The following is a 20680-nucleotide window of genomic DNA, read 5'->3' as shown; positions in this document are numbered from 1 at the left end:
GAGATCCCCAGAATATTACCTGGGTTTCTGGATTAATAATCTAGTCATTGCCTCCCTTATCCTAATTGACTTAATTGAATGGCATAGCAGGCTCAGTGGGCTGAATAGCCTCCTCCTGTTCCATTTCCCAATGGTCACAAACTGTCTGACCTGGTGGGTTTGCTTTAGGGGTATAAGGCTTGAACTGACACATGAGAATAAAATGGAAGGAGATTCAGAAGCTGGTGATCCCCACAGTGGCATCTCCAACCTCAGGAGAATAGGCGAGTGGCATTTACACTCACGGCCTGCCTGACCTGTGAGGAGACCATACACAAATTGTGCTGGGTCAGAAAGTCATTTGCTTTTGCTGCGAGAGAAATCAGAATTTAAAGGTTTTCTAGTTGGTTCCCAGTTCGTGAAATGCTGGCCTCAGGGCTATGCAAGCTAGACTGTATGATCGATACAGGCAATGGCTGGTGAGAACTGTGCCTATCTTGGACAGCCCCAACTACACGTGTCAGCCATACCTTGCCATCCTTGGCGGTGCGATCTTTTGTCCTGTAAGAGACCTGTGTGCGTCCATCCTCCTGTATCTCCCGGATAAGGGGAATTTTGGCCACTTTGTCTTGCCTTTGGTATCTGTATGATGGGTGCATGAAGGTGATAATGCTTTTGGCTACTGGAAAGACAGAAACGTACACATGTCAAACAATGCCAGGAAAGACTAGCACCGAGAATTCACCGATGTTGTGATACCTCCCCCTGCCAGTATTCCACTAGAATTACATCAGTCAATCTCCAGCATGGGAGCATGTACAATAATGCCAGGGTGAGAACATGTTGGGGTTCAGATGCCTACAGCACTCGAATGTCTTCCTGTCACTCAATGTATAAATTTATCTATTGCAAATGGCCACTGCCTGGACTGGGGAAAAGGAGAGAAGATGGCACTAGAAGTGGGGAGGCAATGGCTTAGTGGTATTATACTAGACTAGTCCAGTGACCCAGATGACGTTCTGGGGGCCTAACCAGAGGAGGCACTGGGTTGAATCCCTAGGCTTACAAACATAACAGAGCATTAGGAAAATTGCAATCAACCTTGTTCCTCCTGGCTCAGTCAGGGGTTAACAAATAATAATTGGACTAAGATCCCCACTGTGGGTCACAGTGCATCAACATACACATGCATCATTACGCAAGGAATACCTTCACAGTTCACTTGCTGTGACCAGACAACAACTACATGCACCATCAGTTTAACTCTGCCCGAGAGTAATGCCATTTCCAGTTGAAAAGAGTGCCAAAAAGCTTTCAACCCTTCAAAAACAAATAGTGGGCAAAGTAACCCTGAGAATATTATATATCAATATGAAGATGGAACTGAGAGCACTATATTGGGGTTTAGGGGCTGAATGACAGGGGCCACACTGAACTGGAATCATCTGGTTCCATCTGAGATTCCTAAAGACGTACAGGCCTGTTTGATCATGGTGATGTACACAAATGGCTGGTCAATCTCTGCATTCCCCTTTGGAACATCAACAGCCTCCACTTGCAATTGCTTCTCATCGTCATCTTCATCCTTCACAAAGAGTGGGACCCGCACATCAATGGACTCGACACCATCCTGGAATTCCACCTGCCCGTGAGCATCTGCCAAGACAGCAAGGAACACAGATGGCGGCTTTCAGATTTGCTCCATACACTCAGCTACTTCCTCTTACACCCTAGGTCCCTCACGTAGGGAGAGACCTGAGAGGAGACTGAAATCCATTCAGCTTACACAGTTCTCACCACTATTGGGAGAAAGTGAGGTCTGCAGATGCTGGGGATCAGAGCTGGAAATGTGTTGCTGGAAAAGCGCAGCAGGTCAGGCAGCATCCAGGGAACAGGAGAATCGACGTTTCGGGCATAAGCCCTTCTTCAGGAAAGGGCTTTCCTGAAGAAGGGCTTATGCCCGAAACGTCGATTCTCCTGTTCCCTGGATGCTGCCTGACCTGCTGCGCTTTTCCAGCAACACATTTCCAGCTCTCACCACTATTGCCACAATCATGGTATGGTGTACTTAATGGCAAATCTTAAGATCCATTCCATCTAGTAAACTCCAGTCTTAGTGACCCACTCCATACGCCATGTTCCCAAATTGCTCAGTGAGCCACTCCATACAGTCAACTCCAGTGCAAGTGATCCACTCCACATAGCCAATCCCACTATTAGTGATCCACTCCACATAGTCAGTTTACTAGTCCTAGTAAACCACGGTGTACAATTCCCTCCAGTCTGGCAGTCCACTCCATGCTATCACCTCCAGTCCTAGCAAACCACTCCACACTGTCAATGACAATCTGGAGATCCACACCATGGAGTCAACTACAGTCCTGGGAATCCACTCCATACAGTCAGCTGCATTCATAGAATCATTGAGATGCACATCACAGAAGCAGACCCTTCAGTCCAACTCGTCAATGCCAAACAGACATCCTAAATTAATCTAGTCCCATTTGCTAGCACTTGGTTCATTTTCCTCTAAACCCTTCCTATTCTTGTACCCATCCAGATGCCTTTTAAATGTTGTAATTGTACCAGCCTCCACCACTTCCTCTGCCAGCTTGTTCCATACATGTACCACCCTCTGCATGAAAAAAACTTCCCTTTGGGTCCCTTTTAAATCTTTTCCCCTTACCTTAAATGTTATTCCTCTAGTTTTGGACTTCCCCATCCTGAGGAAAAGACCTTGTCTATTTAGTCTATCTGTGACCATTATGATTTTATAAACCTCTATAAGGTCACCCCTAAGCCTCTGATCTGCAGGGGAAATAGCTCCAGCCTATTCAGCCTCTCCCTATAACTCAAATCCTCCAAACCTGGCAACATACTTGTAAATCTTTTATGAACCCTTTCAAGTTTCATAACATCCTTGCTCCAGCAAGGAGACCAGACTCCATGCAGTATTCGAAAAGTGGCCTAACCAATGTCCTGTACAACCAAAACATGACCTCCCAACTCCCATACTCAATGCACTGACCAATAAAGGTAAGCATACCAAACACCTTCACTATTCTATCTATCTGTGATTTTACTTTCAAGGATCTATAGTCTTTTTGTTCAGCAACAGTCCTCAGGACATTATCAATAAGTGTATGTCTTGCCCTGATTTGCCTTTTTAAAATGCAGTACCTCACATTTATCTGAACTAAACTCTATCTGCCATCCCTCAACCCATTGACCCATTTGATCAAGATCCTGTTGTACTTTGAGGCAACATTCTTCACTTCCCTACATTTCCAATATTGGTGTCATCTGCAAACTTACTAACCATGCCACTTACATTCACATCCAAATCATTTATATAAATTATGAAAAGCACTGGACCCAGCACCAAACCCTGTGGCACACCACTGGTCACAGGCCTCCAGTCTGAAAAGCAACCCTCCACCACCACCCTCTTTCTTCTACCTTTGAGCCAGGTCTGTATCCAAATGGCTAGTTCTCCCTGTAGTCCTGGAGGGATCCATTTCATAGAGCCAACTATAATCATGGGGACCCACAGCATACAGTCAGCTACAGTCCTCGGAATCAACTCTACATGGTCAGCTGCAGTCCTCAGGATTGATTCTATACAGTCAGCTACATTCTTGGGGGGATCCACTTCATACAGTCAGCTCAGTCCTGGAGATGATCCACATTACACAGTCAGCTACAATCCTGGGGATCCACTTTATACAGTCAGCTGTAGTCATTGTGATGAACAATCCATGAAGAACCAGGCTGAGCAAGCTTTCCTGTTTGAGACTCACCTCGATCAGATGCAACAGTATAGTAGCCAGGCATAACCTTCAAATTGCTGAAGGCACCCATGGACACCATGTCTTCAGTTATATTGACAATCTGTTTCTCTGCTGAGCGAAGGGCAGGTATTTGTGTATCGAAGATGGTCAGGTCCTCCCTATGGTAAACACAATCAGACTTATTAAGCCCATTGCAGATAACCAGACAGACTGGAGATGTTGGATGAAAGTTGACTTTAAGTGCTGGAAACTTTAACAGGCAAGTTTAAAAGCAAATTGGACAAAAAACTTGAAATGGGAACAAACATGGTGTGGGGGTTGAAGAAGAGAATCATCAAGGTCCACAGCATGAAATCAGATCCTTCGCTTAACTTGTCCATGCTGCCCAGTCTCACAATTTAAACTAGTCCCATTTGTTTGTGTTTTGTCCATTTCCCTCCACACCTATCCCATCCATGTACCTGTCCAAATGTTTCTTAAATGACAAAATTGTATTTGCCTCCACCCTACCTCTGGCAGTCTGTTCCAGACACTCACCACCCTCTGTAAAAACATTGCCCCTCTGGACTCTTTTGTATCTCTCCTCTCTCACCTTAAACATATGACCTCTAGTTTTAGACTCCCCTATCATGGACAAAAGCTCTCTACTATCTACCTTATCTATGCCTCTCATGATTTTATGCACCTCTATAAGGTCACCCTGCAGTCTACTATGCTCCAGTGAAAAAAGTCCAGTATCCAACCTCTCCTTATAGCTCAAACCTTCCAGTTCAGGCAGCATCTCAGTAAATCTTTTCTGTATGCTTTCTAGTTTAATAATATTCTTTCTATGGTAGGGTGACCAGAACTGTCAGCCAGAGAGTAGTGGGCCTGTGGAATTCATTGCCGCGGAGTGCAGTGGAGGCCGGGACCTTAAATGTCTTCAAGGCAGAGATTGATAAATTCTTGATGTCACAAGGAATTAAGGGCTACGGGGAGAATGTGGGTAAGTGGAGTTGAAATGCCCATCAGCCATGATTGAATGGCGGAGTGGACTCGATGGGCCGAATGGCCTTACTTCCTCTCCTATGACTTATGGTCTTATGCGCACAATACTGCAAATGTGGCCTCACCAATGTCTTGTACAGCTGCAACACGACATTTTCTATACTCAAACTCTGACTGATCAAGGCTAGCATGCTGAAAGCCTTCTTCACTACTCTGTCTACCTGTGACTCCATTTTCAAGGAGCTATAAACCTGTAACCCTAATCTCTGTTCTATAACACTCGCTAGGGCCCTACCAATGACTGTACGTCTTGCCCTAGCTTGAGCCACCAAGATGCAATACACTGCATTTATCTAAATTAAACTCCACCTGCCATTCCTCAGCCCACTGGCCCAGTTGATCAAGATCTCGCTGCATTCCCACAAATCCTTCTGCACTGTCTACTATAACACCAATCTCCTAAATTCTCATCCAAATCATTTATATGAATGATGAATAACAGAGGACACAGCACCGATCGCTGTGGCACACTGCTGGTCACAGGCCACCTGACTGAAAGACAACTCTTATCCACCACCCTCTGTCTTCTTCTGTCAAGCCAATTTTGTATCCAGTTGGCTAGCTCTACATGGATCCCGTGTTATTTAATCTTACTTAACAATCGACCATGCAGTTCCTTGTCAAAGGCCTTGCTAAAGTCCATGTAGACAATGTCTACAACACTGGCCTTATCTACCTCCTTGGTCATCCCTTCATAAAACTCAATCAAATTCATGAGACATGATTTTCCATGCACAAAACCATGCGGACTATCCCAAATGATTCCTTGCCTCTCTAAATGCCAGTAGATCCTAACTCTCAGAATCCCCTCTAACATTTTATCCTCCATGGATGTTAGACTCACCGGTCTACAGTTCCCAGGCATTTCCCTGCAACCTTTCTTAAATAATGACACAACATTAGCCACCTTCCACTATTCGGGCACTCCTTTCAAAGAGCTGGTGGCTGAATGACCTTTTGTGCCATAGGATTCTGTGTAAATATTGATGCTGTAACCCAGAACTACACATTCTCTACACTTGAGGTTGTACAACAGTGTTAATAAGGCCCAACAACTCTCCAACAAGACCCTGGGCAATACACAATATCAAGTATCAATAGGAATTTGCAGCCTTGATATCTGTCCAGTTTAATTTATCAAGGCATGGTATAATTTGGTGGACAGAATTCATGAGATAATGAAAAACTGGGCCTGAAATGTCTAGAGTTTCAAATACTTAAAGGGATAGACAGGGTAAATGCCGGTAAAATGGTCCCCTGTATGGCCCCCCCAGAAACCAGAGGTTACTGTTTCAAAGTAAGGGGAAACCAGTTAGGCAGAGGTGAAGAGAATTTGGCTTTGCTCAGAGGGTTGTAAATCTTTGACATCCTTTACTCCAGAGGGTGTGGAAGCTCAATCTTTAGATAGAGATTGAGCATTCTAAATAACATAAAGGTAGTGTGGAAGAAATGCATTGAAGTGGTGAGCAGCCGTGATCGTACTGAATGGTAGAACAAACATGATGGAATGAATGGCCCGACCCTGTGAAGGCACTAAGATTTACTCACAGGTAGGTCACAATTTCAGATCTAGCTCATTCTAACAAATATAAAATGCTCATGTTTTCCACTCCAGAGCATGTGATTCAGGGGAGAACTGCATTCCACAAACGCAGTCCTTCTGATGAGATATTCACACATGAAGAAAGGTGCCAATACGTCAAACCCACAGCAGCACATCAACAATTAATGTTGAAGAAAAGGTCATTTTAAAATATCTATTAACCTTTGCGAACAAGGAAGGTAAAGACAGTGTTCCAAAGTGAGCTGTACAGGAGGGATGTTGACTGTGTCAGCTGCAGGTTAGTCAATGGACTGCGATCATTCATAAACAGCTGGGCAAAAACATTACAAGTGTGCATTACAGGCTGGAGTGTGTACAGAAAAAAATCACTTACCTTTTTCCTGCCTTTTGTTGAACCCTAAAAATAGGAAACACAGTTTCAAATGATGGATCAGAGAAATTCTCAATTCCAAGCATCTATAAAAATCACCAGAAAGACATTAAACCATGAGAGAGAGAGTGCGAGAGAACAGGGAGATAGAAAGACACAGAAAGAGGGCAAAGAAAAAGGCGCAGAGAGAGAAAAGTGCACAGGGGGAGGAGCACAGAGGAAGAGGGGGAAGGGACAATGCATGAGGAGGCACGGGGAGAGGGGGTACAGGGAGAGAGGGGCATGGAGGAGAGAGGGTATAGGGAGAGAGGGGCATGGAGGAGAGAGGGTACAGGGAGAGAGGGGCATGGGGGAGAGGGAGCACAGAGGGGAGAAGGGTTATAGGAGGAGGTTTGTGTCCGTCGAACATTAACATGAGACTGGAATCATGGCCAAAATTCCGGAGAGCAAGACTTTTCTCTTGAAGGATGCTGATGAATCTTTTGCATTTCTGCAACAATCACAGTTACGTTAAACTATTCTAACCAAATTGAAATTCCCCAAATACTATGGTGAAGTTTTAAACTTCTATACTCTAGTTTATTATTCTGTGTCTAATTAACTAATTTAAGATATGGCAAATGAAAATAATCATTCAAACTAATTATTGAAATTAATTCTTTAAATCTTGACCGACATGGATGGGGTGTCATGATAGATAAGGTATCAGAATTCTGGGGGACAGACTGGATGATCAGAAGGCTCTGAACTATCTGTTGTAATGTGATGACTACTGTCATAGAACATAGAACATAGAAGAATACAGCGCAGTACAGGCCCTTTGGCCCTCGATGTTGCGCCGATCCAAGCCCACCTAACCTACACTAGCCCACTATCCTCCATATGCCTATCCAATGCCCGCTTAAATGACCATAAAGATGGAGAGCTGAAAATGTGTTGCTGGAAAAGCGCAGCAGGTCAGGCAGCATCCAGGGAACAGGAGAATCGACGTTTCGGGCATAAGCCCTTCTTCCTGAAGAAGGGCTTATGCCCGAAACGTCGATTCTCCTGTTCCCTGGATGCTGCCTGACCTGCTGCGCTTTTCCAGCAACACATTTTCAGCTCTGATCTCCAGCATCTGCAGACCTCACTTTCTCCATAAAGATGGAGAGTCCACCACTGCTACTGGCAGGGCATTCCATGAACTCACGACTCGCTGAGTAAAGAACCTACCCCTAACATCTGTCCTATACCTACCACCCCTTAATTTAAAGCTATGCCCCCTTGTAATAGCTGACTCCATATGTGGAAAAAGGTTCTCACGGTCAACCCTATCTAAACCCCTAATCATCCTGTACACCTCTATCAAGTCATCTCTAAACCTTCTTTTCTCCAATGAAAACAACCCCAAGTGCCTCAGCCTTTCCTCATATGATCTTCCTACCATACCAGGCAACATCCTGGTAAACCTCCTCTGCACCCGTTCCAGTGCCTCCACATCCATCCTATAGTATGGCGACCAAAACTGCACACAATACTCCAGATGCGGCCGCACCAGAGTCTTATACAACTGCAACATGACCTCAGGACTCCGGAACTCAATTCCTCTACCAATAAAAGCCAGTACGCCATATGCCTTCTTCACCGCACTATTTACCTGGGTGGCAACTTTCAAAGATCTGTGTATATGGACACCAAGATCCCTCTGCTCATCCACACTACCAAGTATCCGACCATTAGCCCAGTACCCCATCTTTTTTTACTCTTACCAAAGTGAATCACCTCACACTTAGCTACATTGAACTCCATTTGCCACCTTTCTGCCCAGTTCTGCAGCTTATCTATATCCCGCTGTAACCTGCCACATCCTTCCTCACTGTCAACAACTCCTCCGACTTTCGTATCATCCGCAAACTTGCTCATCCAACCTTCTAGCACCTCCTCCAGGTCATTTATAAAAATGACAAACAGCAATGGTCCCAAAACAGATCCTTGCGGAACACCGCTAGTAACTGCACTCCAAGATGAACCTTTACCATCAACTACTACCCTCTGTCTTCTTCCAGCCAGCCAATTCCTAATCCAACTCACCCTCAATGCCATACCTCCATATTTTTTGAAGTAGCCTACCATGGGGAACCTTATCAAACGCCTTACTAAAATCCATATACACCACATCTACCGTTTTCCCCTCGTCCACCTCCTTAGTCACCTTCTCAAAGAATTCAATAAGGTTTGTGAGGCACGACCTGCCCTTCACAAAACCATGCTGACTATCCTTGATCACATTATTCCTATCCAGATGTTCATAAATCCTATCCCTTACAATTCTCTCTAAGACTTTGCCCACAACAGAAGTGAGACTCACTGGCCTATAGTTACTAGGGTTATCCCTACTCCCCTTCTTGAACAAGGGAACCACATTTGCTAGCCTCCAGTCTTCTGGCACTACTCCTGTAGACAACGAGGACATAAAAATCAAGGCCAATGGCTCTGCAATCTCCTCCCTTGCTTCCCAGAGAATCCTAGGATAAATGCCATCAGGCCCAGGGGACTTATCTATTTTCACCCTTTCCAGAATTTCCAACACCTCTTCCCTACATACCTCAAAGTCATTCATTCTACTTAATTGTGACTCAGTATTCACATCGGCAACAATGTCCTGTTCCTGAGTGAATACTGATGAAAAGTATTCATTCAGTGTCTCCCCAATCTCTTCAGCCTCCACACTCAACTTCCCACTATATCCTTGACTGGACCTATTCCTACCCTAGTCATTCTTTTATTCCTGACATACCTATAGAAAGCCTTAGAGTTTTCCCTAATCCTACCAACTAAGGACCTTTTATGTCCCCTCCTTGCTGCTCTTAGCTCTCTCTTCAGGTCCTTCCTGGCTACCTTATAACTCTCAATCGCCCCAATTGAACCTTCATGCCTCATCTTTACATAGGCCGCCCTCTTCCATTTAACAGGGGATTCCAATTCCTTATTAAACCACAGCTCCCTCACACGACCCTTTTCTCCCTGCCTCATATTTTAATAACTCAAATTTGAAGGTGCTAATAGTTACTCCTCAGTAGATAGAAGCATTTTTAATGTGTTTTTGTATGTTTCAATGTCTTAAGTTTTTGGTTCATCTGTTAGCTTTCATTTCATAAGGAGGCAGCTGTTTCAACCAATAGTGGCCACAATGAGAGGGAAGATGCTGCTTTAACACATGTGGGGATAAGAAGTTGGAATTTTAAAAGTTATCGTGTAAAGCATTTACAGATGAAGAAATATATAGTTCTTGTTAAGAGGTAGCAATTAAATAATTCAGTAGGGAGCTTTAGCAACAAACAGAAATCATTGTTGGTTTAAATGTTGAAAGAGAGATTGTGGTTGACATTTGAGAGAGAAAACACAAAAAGAAAAATAGGAATGAACACACACACACACCACTTACCTAAACGTGGTCTTCCGTGCCCCCTGGAAACCTGGCACAATTTTGAACACGTCATTCAGCTAAAGTCATACAAGTCAGAAGTTAGTCGTCATATTAAACATTTATTCAAATATACAGTCTTTTCAGAGCAGAAACTACTCATTTATCCAACTGTTTGCACACATCCTTCCTCATCTCACCCAATATTGTATCCTCCTATTCCTTTCTCCTTCGTGTGATATCCGACTTCCCTTTAGAAAGTAACATGAACAATCACATCAGCCTATCGCTGTCACCCCAGGATATTGATTATGAATACGACACTGCATAGACACAGCCTGACTCTTGTGAATCTTCCTGAATCCACAACTCTGGGTAGAATCAGCCATCATTATTGTGTAGCAGTATTTCTCAGTGGTTCCAATCCATTGATAAAACATTGTAAGTCACATCTTAGAGTATTTGAACTTTTTCACCTCCTAATTCTCCTGCTAAGTATCTCTGATGGATTCTAGACTTGGTTTAACATCTCATGCTCATTTTTCACGAGATTGTCCTGAACCTCTTGGTCTCAGTGGGTATTAGGGGTGAGCCCCATCTTGTCCTAACCACTGACAAAACAACCTGGAAGTTGATCAGAGACCAGAATCTCAGTTCATTATTTCTCACCTGTAGCTTGAACCTAAAGAAGGCAAACTGAATGGACTCAAATAACTGCATTAGACCAGCCCAGGAGCTATTGTCTCAGCCTTTCTGTTCTACTTAGTGCTACACTAACCAAGAAAGGTGAAGCTCATATTCGAGGGATTTTTTAATGCTGTTACTTTATTAAATAGAAATCCATACAGAATATTAAAACTCAAGCATATTCCTACCAGTGTCTGCTATGATAAATTACAATGTCTGCATTTACAATGGAAACTAACTTTGTGAACACATCAGGCTACCACTGACAAAAGTTTGCATCAGCAATTTTTGTTATAAATTGGAATTGAAGATACAATTGAAGAACCCTGTGTAATTCTGAAATCGGAGTTAAGTCATTGTGGGTAAGTTCAAATGGGATTGACTAGTATTAGAGAATAAAACTGAATTGGAATATACCGTAAGGTAATGTGAAAGAAACATTTTGTGCTGTCTTTGGATTAGCTGTGAAAGAAGTTTTGGGTAGGAGATCATGCATGGAGGATGGGGAAGTAAAATAATACCCAGGTAGCAAAATGAGAGCACACAGTCTGCACTGTCCTGGTGAATGCATTCACACTTACATTCTCCTCCACCTCCAGGCGGAGCTGCCTAAACTCTGCTGAGTCAGGATTCTTCAGCGCATCATTGAATATTCTGGCGGCTCGCAGTGACAGGTTGTACAGAACTAAGAATGAAAAGTGGAACAGGATCAGAAAGTACCCACTACAATATTAAAAATCCACTACAGTATTAAAAATCTTACCTTTAGTCATTTGCTTAAATGTTATACTTTATCCCTATCATAGTTCCCTAACATAACAATATTGACTTGGTGAGTTAACTTTGTACTCTATTATTCACCTATTTGTGTACAATACCAGGAATGAGTTAGACACAAAGCCAAATTTAAAGGTAGCCATTCTGTACAACCACAAACATTCCAATATGGCCAACAGAAGTTAAAAATCTTACTCTTATTTGGAAATTAAAAATGAGGTAGCTATAAAACAAAAGTGGTGGCTGTTGACTGTGGCATAAGAATTACATTGCATGGATCCCACAGTCCTGATCTTTGGAATTCCATTGGCTGTGTAATATTGAAAGATCTTTGCCTATCCCAATCTATTTCTCTTCCTAGGCTCTTTAGATTCTGGCCTCTTGTTCCACTCTTGGTGACTGTACTTTCAGCTGTCTAGGCCCAAGACTGTCCACTGTTCTTTTAAGATTGTCTTTAAAAATTAACGCCTTGACCGAACTTTTGACTGTGTCTTTATTAAAATGAGCTTTTTACATGATTGTGTTCCTTGTGAAGGAACCTATGTTCTTAGGGCAGAAGGGATCAGGTTATGGGGAGAAAGTGGAAAACAGGGTATTGAGTTGGCTGATTAGCCATGATCATGCTGGATTGAGGAGCAGGTTCGAAGGGCCAAATAGCCTCTTTCTGCTCCTATTTTCTGTGGTTTCTATGAGATTTTTTATTCTCTTAAAGCGCAATATAAATTTAAACAGCCGTTATTGCATGAGTCGGACCAGCACAGAAATTTCAAAGGTTGTTTAAACAAAGAAAATCAAGATGCCACTTTTCAAACTATGAAGTAGCTTTTGCACTCCTTTCTGTTCACACGTGCTGAACGCCTCTCTCAAGACTCACCAGTGTCGTTAGAGTTTGTTCCCTGATACCGTTTCGAAGGTTCTTTGTGAACATTGTCCATCACCTTCCACCTGACAACGTCTGTGCCAACAAGTTTGTTTTTCCGTACCATTGGTGTGTCAAGGTAGGTGAGCTTGCTTTGATTTAACATGTGGCGGTTTTCCTTAAACCCAACCTTGGTACCTGGAAATAGAAGAAAGACAGATTAAATAAAAGTAGAAGCTCAAATTGGAAGAGTTGGGGTGAAGTGAATGAAATGTCTAATTTCCTTGAAGGAATTGACTGGGTAGAATTACACAGCACCAGGCCATTCAGTTCAAGCAGCCAATGCCAACAAGAAAAACAATTTCTTCTAGTAGAGGAGTCCAGAATATGGGAAAATAATCTATAAATTAAAGCCAGACCATTCAGGAATGCTGTCAAGAGCACTTCTTCACAAAAATGGGACCTTTTCCCTCAAAGGGGGTCAATTCTTGTTTTCAAGACTGAGACAGATAGATTTTTGTGAGTAAGGGCGTTGTGAATTAAGTGGCAAATGCAGATAAATATGTTGACATATGGGTCAGCCACGATCTGCTTGAATGGTGGAACTGACTTAAGGAACTGAGTGACTTTCTTTAGGTTCATGAAAAATATGTTACTGGACTGGGCTGTGTTCAAACTCTGTATAATTTCTTGCAGTCTTGGGCAGAGCAGTTGCCATACCAAGCTGTGATAGAAAGCTTTCCATGGTGCATCTACAAAACTTGATAAGAATCCTTGTGGACCTGCTGAATTTCATAAGCCTTCTGAGGAAGCAGATGTGTTGGTGTGCTTTCTCAATTCGAGGACAGCTTCTTCGCCACTCTTATCAGATTTTTGAATCAACCTCTCATAAAGTTGATCTTTCTCTGCAAGTTCTCTGTAGCTGTAACACTATATTCTACATTCTGTTCCAATACCCTGATGCACTTATGTCAGGTATGGTTTGCATGGATAGCACGCAAAATGAAACTTTTCACTGTGACTTGGAACATGTGACAATAATAAATCAAGTCAAATCAAAACAAAAACTAGTTGTTCTGAATGATTGGGTGCTGAGTTTGGTTTTCGTGGGTTTTTGCTGCAGTCTATTGAGCTCCAGTATTAGATCAAGGCTTGAGCTGGTCTGTAGTTTGCCAGACTAAAGCCATCAGCAGGACATCCAAACCAATATGGTCTGTTGCAGTGCAGAATGTCACATGTCATATTGAACTCTCAGCACCCATTTCACACCCAATCGATTTCTAAGTCTATGATTCTTCCCAATTTGATTGATTTGAGAAATCAAATATAGTGTAGAGATTGCACAAGACCGAGATTACCTGCAGCACAGCACGGCAGCATCGCACAGCATGGGAGTCTTGCGCAGCAGGCCTGTGAAAACAGAGAGGCACGTGAGCATCCCCAGGTTCTCAGTAATTATATTGTGGTCACAGTGTTTTTCATTTGGTAGCAATTTAAACAAAAACTCCCTGCAACCTCTGTCAGGCGAGTAACAAATAGAACTGGGGTAGTAACACAAAGTCCAATCTGGGACAATCTCCATATAAAAACCAGCACTCAAACCCAATTCTGATGCCCTATCTTCAAATGAGCACTTTGTTACCCAACACAACTTGACCCGAGGCCCAATCCTCAATCCAAGGTCAGTGTCTAATGTGACAATTCATGAGCAAGACCAACCAGCAGCTCCATTTTATGAAGTTTGCTTGCATTTCCGTGACTGACACAATAGAGTCGTTTCTCTGAGACTGCAGTCAGTTCGATATGGGATGTATCGAAATATGTGGTGCCTATGCAGAGGTTCTCAACATTTAATTCTGAAAAGCCAATGATAGTTGGCCCGTAACAAGCCAGGTTGGTACAGTTTATACGCTCGTCCTTCTCCTTTCTGTACAATAGTGCCAATGGAAAATGAGCACTCACCCGAAAGCAGGCACAGTACTTCCAGCAGAGCAACAACAGGAGACCCAACAACAGCATCAGGAATATGATGAGTGGAATGAGCCAGAGGAAGCCTCCTGGGGGACAATCTAGAGATGGAGAATGACATCATCTTAGCAGACATGAGGGATAATTCGAATACCAAAATGCACCTTCTAAATCCACAAGCACTTCTATCTAGAAGGATCCATAGAAACACCACCACCTGCAAGTTCCCCTCCGGGCCACTTATCATCCTGCCTTGGAAATATATCACTGTTCCTTCACTGTCACTGGGTCAAAATTCTGGAATTCCCTCCCTAAGGGCATTCTGATCAATCTACAGCATATGGACTGCAGCAGTTCAAGAAGGCAACTTACCACCACCTTCTCAAAGACAACTAGGGATGGGCAATAAATGCTGGCCGAGTTAGCAATGATTACACCCCATTAGTGAATCAGAAAATAAGAGATCATAAGGAGATGTATTAATGCAAGTCTAATATTGGATGGAAATTGGAAGAAAACTGATTCAATTTTCCAGTCATGTATGAGAGCAAGAAGCAGCACCGATGATATTAATGCTACAACATTTAAATCCTGCTAAATTTACCTCTATTATGCACTTGCTTTGTTTGAGTTGAGCTTTTATAGCTTTGTTAAATCGATAAATGCAAGAGCGTAAATGAAAGAATTATCCATTTGGAATGTTATATACTTTTTGTTCTAAGTTTTTGATGATAAGGACTTGTATTTTCAAAACCATTGTAAAATAAATTTCCATTATTCTTCTAAGGGGAAAGGTGTGACAAAATTCTTTTTTTTGTCTATCTATTTTATACAGTGCAAGCCAGCAATCTATGAATTGGGCGGCACGGTGGCACAGTGGTTAGCACTGCTGCTTCACAGCGCCAGAGACCCGGGTTCAATTCCCGCCTCAGGCGACTGACTGTGTGGAGTTTGCACATTCTCCCTGTGTCTGCGTGGGTTTCCTCCGGGTGCTCCGGCTTCCTCCCACAGTCCAAAAATGTGCAGGTCAGGTGAATTGGCCATACTAAATTGCCTGTAGTGTTAGGTAAGGGGTAGATGTAGGGGTATGGGTGGGTTGTGCTTCGGCAGGTCGGTGTGGACTTATTGGGCCGAAGGGCCTGTTTCCACACTGTAAGTAATCTAATCTAATGAATACTATAACATTCAGGGAACACAGTATTCCAAAGGGTTGCTACTTTTGACTGTTCCAAAATATAATTAAATCTATACTACCTACGAACAAAAGTGGGTTTTTTGCAAGGTTTTCAATAGATTATACAAAACATTTGTATAATTTATTCAAAAACATACAAGATAATCAGAGGGTTAGATAAGATGGACAATGGCAGCCTTTTTCATTGGTTGGTTGCTAACACAAGAAGACATAGCTTTAAATTAGGGGTGATAGATATAGGACAAATGTCAAAGGTAGTTTCCTTACTCAGAGCATAGTAGGGGCTTGGAATGCACTGCATGAAACAGTAGTAGACTCGCCAATTTTAAGGGCATTTAAATGGTCATTGGATAGACATATGGATGAAAACGGTATTGTGTAGGTTAGATGGGCTTCAGATTGGTTCCATAGGTCGGCGCAATATCGAGGGCCGAAGGGCCTGTACTGTGCTGTAATGTTCTATGTTCTACATTTCAAGTGTCACTCAGAACAGTTCAAAGGTTATATGTAGAGTTAGAAACAGTAAGACAGTGTCTGAAAGGGGGAGACAGAAGGAGGCTGCATGTGAAGTGATGCTACTGTTTAGCTGTACGACAGAAAGGACATTGTTTCTGTGTGGTTCTGGCTCAGAGAAGGCTCGAGAGCAGCTGGAAAGCTTTGTGCAGGTAGGACTCAGGGAAATCCTTGGAGAAAGTTGATATAAGTGGGCAAGATTAGAACTCAGGGGAAAAAGAACTAGTGGAAGTATTGGCTTGTTGAAGCTTGCTGACTGTGGAAAAGCCACCATTGTAATTATGAGTAGGTGCTAGAATGCCATTTTCAGAATCTAGGGGAGTGTAGATCCTGGAAAACAAGGTGAAATATCAGAATATCGATGATTAAGTGGTTTTTGAGGGAATTTTGGAGCTAGGTCTTCAAAAGAGAAGAATTGAAATCCCATTGATAGTCCACAGAGTATATTGCTGCAAGACTCATGACACCTAACCTGACTGCGTTTACTAATTGATGTCTTCTGTGGAGTGTTCAACCATACTTTAATTGTAGGCCATGTTTGTTTCTGGTTAATTCTGGACTTAATAGAATATAAATTGTAAATACATATATATAGTAGATTGTATTAATATTCTAACTTTATGTATTAAAGTTTAATTTTGTTGTTCTTAACCTTGAAGTCTTAAGGGTACTTCTAAGTACCTGACTTCTCATACTTTGATTAGATTAGATTACTTACAGTGTGGAAACAGGCCCTTCGGCCCAACAAGTCCACACCGCCCCGCCAAAGCGCAACCCACCCATACCCCTACATCTACCCCTTACCTAACACTACTGGCAATTTAGCATGGCCAATTCACCTGACTTGCACATCTTTGGACTGTGGGAGGAAACCGGAGCACCCGGAGGAAACCCACACAGACACGGGGAGAATGTGCAAACTCCACACAGTCAGTCGCCTGAGGCGATAATTGAACCCGGGTCTCTGGCGCTGTGAGGCAGCAGTGCTAACCACTGTGCCACCGTGCCGCCCTTTGCCTACTTTAAAAATAAAGTCCCTAACCAGGTCATTACATAAATTTGACAGCCTGATCTGGAATAACAACAGAGTGCAAGGTAGAGCTCTGGAAAATGCCCCATTCTTCTTCCTATATCTTTTCATAAAGAAGTAGGAATTGTTAAACAAGGGCACAGCAAGATCCCAACTCTCCAGAATCCAGCAGTAATGGAGCTGTTGATCATGACTCTATAAAAGAGCCACACAGAAGTGGAAGAGAAATCTTCAAGCAGTCTTCCCAAGCCAAAATTATCATCCATGTAATCTCTCCAAACACGCATATACTTCTCAATTTATCAGAAGCAATGGAAGCCAATCAACAAAAGTCAGATTTCCAGTTTTATTTTCCACGTACCTTTCTTTTTCAGCACCTCTACTTGAGTTTGGTTGCCACCTGGGAGCACTGTCACTGTGTAATAAAATGTACAATCATCTTCCTCATCGCGGAACTCACAGTGTTCTGTCACTTCCTTTTCTGTAACAACAAAATAAGATTCTTTGTAATTGTCAGGATACCTCATTTTGCAGATCTTCCGTCTGGCGGTTTCTGCATTGAAGCCCATTTCCAGAGATTTGAGTTTACAATCTAAGTCAATGCTCCCTTGTAGAACTGAAGGAGTAGTGCACTATCAAATATGTCATTCAATCAAAACTCTGCCTTCCCTCTCGGGAGAATATTAAAGGCTCACAGCACTTTGAGGTGAGCAGGTAGCTCTGCTGATTTGACAGCATGCAGTATGCAAATTGCTAAGTCATTGGTTGGTCTTCAGCCATCAATGTCTGTAAATGTGGCTTCATTGTTCGACCACATGACAACATGAGTGCACTTTGCAGTATTTTAAATCAGAGTCATGTTGAAGATTACAAAGAGATTTGGGAAAACTGGTCAGAGAACATTGTCTACTCATGAAGCAGCCTCAAATCCAACAGAGCACAAGTTCATAAATGAAGAGTTTATGAGTAGGAGGACATTCCAAGAGAGCTTCTTTGAGTTAAGATGGTCATATACCAGAATACATGACCTCAGATTGATATTTAAATGTGGACAGTATAGAGGGTTCAAAAGACAATTCATCAAAGTGGGATTTTTCTTCAGTAATAATTTGCTACTGTTCCAACTGACCTGATTTCAGTTCCTCCACAAAGGTAAAGATTTGCGGGCAATCCTTGCAGTTGTTTCCTTTTTTGTCCCCAGTATTCCAGGCCCAGCATTGGACACAGCTGCGCAAGTCTTCACATATCCCCAGCTGCAACAGGTAGAAAAGGAGAGAGGAACAGTGTCCATTAAAGAGGACACAAACTCATCCCTGAATTGTAATCCCAGTTTCGAGCCCCAGTTGACAATAAAAATTGAACAGGCTGTGGGGTATATGGGAGGGTTTAAATCAGGACAAACTCCCATCCTCTTGGTTCCCCTCATGCTCCTGCCCATTGCCACTGAAAGTAGATGAGGATCTTGTAAAAATGCTGAGGTCAGGATTCTGATACATCAGTCAGACCCTGAGGCAATTTTCACATGGTTTTCTATCTGGTGCTTAAAATCTGGTGACAGGCAGCCCAAGGCCTGAAGAGGCCAGGGGAGGTTGAATTATTGAAAGATCTCCTCATGGGTCCACAAAGAATTCTAAGCCTCCCGTACCCAGTTTCGTGAACTGCAGGGCTTCTCCAAGGACAACAAGGATTTCCTCTGTTGGAGGTGCCATCTTAGGGACGAGATATTAAACCTGTTTCTTTTTCAGCTAAAAGCAAACAATCTGGGTAGCATGGTGGCTCTATGGATAGCGCGGCTGCCTCATAGCGCTAAGAATCTGGGTTTGATTCTGGCTGTCTGTGTGGATTTTGCACATTCTCTCCATGTCTGCATGGGTTTCCTCGAGGTGCTCTTGTTTCCTCCTACAGTCCAAAGATGTGTGGGTTAGGTGGATTGTCCATGCTAAATTGCTGATAGTGTCCAGATTTGTGCAAGCTAGGTGAATTAGCCATGGGGAATGGGAGGTAACAGTGGCTGAAGGACCTGAACTTAAGGGAATTTATATTTGCCAGGAGTTGGTGTTGGAGAGACTGTTAGGTCTGAAGGTTGATAAGTCCCTGGGACCTGATGGTCTACATCCCAGGATACTGAAGGAGGTGGCTCGAGAAATTGTGGATGCGTTGGTGATTATTTTCCAGAGTTCGATAGATTCGGGATCAGTTCCTGTGGATTGGAGGGTGGCTAATGTTGTATCACTTTTTAAGAAAGGTGGGAGAGAGAAAGCAGGAAATTATAGACCAGTTAGTCTGACCTCAGTGGTGGGAAAGATGCTGGAGTCTATTATAAAGGATGAAATTACAACACATCCGGATAGTAGTAACAGGATAGGTCAGACTCAGCATGGATTTATGAAGGGGAAATCATGCTTGACTAATCTTCTGAAATTTTTTGAGGATGTAACTCCGAAGATGGACGAGGGAGATCCAGTAGATGTAGTGTACCTGGACTTTCAGAAAGCTTTTGATAAAGTCCCACATAGGAGGTTAGTGAGCAAAATTAGGGTGCATGGTATTGGGGGAAAAGTACTAACTTGGATTGAAAGTTGGTTGGCTGACAGGAAACAAAGAGTAGTGATAAATGGATCCATTTCGGAATGGCAGGCAGTGACCAGTGGGGTACCGCAGGGATCAGTGCTGGGACCGCAGCTTTTTGCAATGATATAGAAGATGGTATTAGTAATAACATTAGTGAATTTGCTGATGATACTAAGCTGGGTGGCAGGGTGAAATGTGAGGAGGATGTTAGATTACAGGGTCACCTGGAAAGGTTAGGTGAGTGGTCAGGTGCATGGCAGGTGCAGTTTAATGTGGATAAATGTATGGTTATCCACTTTGGTGGCAAGAACAGGAAGGCAGATTACTACTTAAATGGAATCAATTTAGGTAAAGGAGCAGTACAAAGAGATTTGGGTGTTCTTGTACACCAGTCAATGAAGGTAAGCATGCAGGTACAGCAGGTAGTGAAGAAGGCTAATAGTATGCTGGCCTTCATAACAAGAGGGATTGAGTATAGAAGCAAAGAGATTCTTCTGCAGCTGTACAGGCCCCTGGTGAAACCACACCTGGAGTACTGTGTGCAGTTCTGGTTTCCAAATTTGAGGAAAGATGTTCTGGCTATTGAGGGAGTGCAGCGTAAGTTCACGAGGTCAATTCCTGGAATGGCGGGACTACCTTACCTTGAAAGACTGGAGTGACTGGACTTGTATACTCTTGAGTTTAGAAGACTGAGAGGGGATCTGATTGAGACATATAAGATTATTAAAGGATTGGACACTCTGGCAGCAGGAAACATGTTTCTGCTGATGGGTGAGTGCCGGACCAGAGGACACAGCTTAAAAATATGGGATAGACCATTTAGGACAGAGATGAGGAGAAACTTCTTCACCCAGAGAGTGGTGGCAGTGTGGAATGCTCTGCCCCAGAGGGCAGTGGAGGCCCAGTCTCTGGTTTCATTTTAGAAA

The 20680-nt window shown here is 43.0% G+C and overlaps 1 protein-coding gene across 3 annotated transcripts in view; it reads right to left on the bottom strand.

Annotated features, from left to right (window-relative positions):
- itgb4 (integrin, beta 4) overlaps positions 1-20680 on the bottom strand; it is a 174965-nt gene that overhangs the window by 76884 nt on the left and 77401 nt on the right. For all 3 annotated transcript variants that reach the window (XM_088000376.1, XM_088000377.1, XM_088000378.1), the window contains exons 16-26: positions 18313-18436; positions 17545-17664; positions 14440-14546; positions 13836-13887; positions 12493-12675; positions 11423-11526; positions 10176-10234; positions 6755-6778; positions 3780-3928; positions 1456-1635; positions 510-661 (exon numbers count right to left, since the gene is read on the bottom strand). In XM_088000376.1, coding sequence (XP_087856502.1) covers positions 510-661; positions 1456-1635; positions 3780-3928; positions 6755-6778; positions 10176-10234; positions 11423-11526; positions 12493-12675; positions 13836-13887; positions 14440-14546; positions 17545-17664; positions 18313-18436 — 1254 coding nt within the window. The remainder of the gene's footprint in view (positions 1-509; positions 662-1455; positions 1636-3779; positions 3929-6754; positions 6779-10175; positions 10235-11422; positions 11527-12492; positions 12676-13835; positions 13888-14439; positions 14547-17544; positions 17665-18312; positions 18437-20680) is intronic.

This window comes from Chiloscyllium plagiosum, unplaced genomic scaffold (genome assembly GCF_037043375.1).
Source record: "Chiloscyllium plagiosum isolate Xiang-an unplaced genomic scaffold, Cpla_swu_hap1 HiC_scaffold_25, whole genome shotgun sequence".
In the NCBI taxonomy this organism is placed as follows: Eukaryota; Metazoa; Chordata; class Chondrichthyes; order Orectolobiformes; family Hemiscylliidae; genus Chiloscyllium; species Chiloscyllium plagiosum.
The sequence above is the reverse complement of the archived record's forward strand: the minus strand, read 5'-3'. Positions and strand labels throughout refer to the sequence as shown.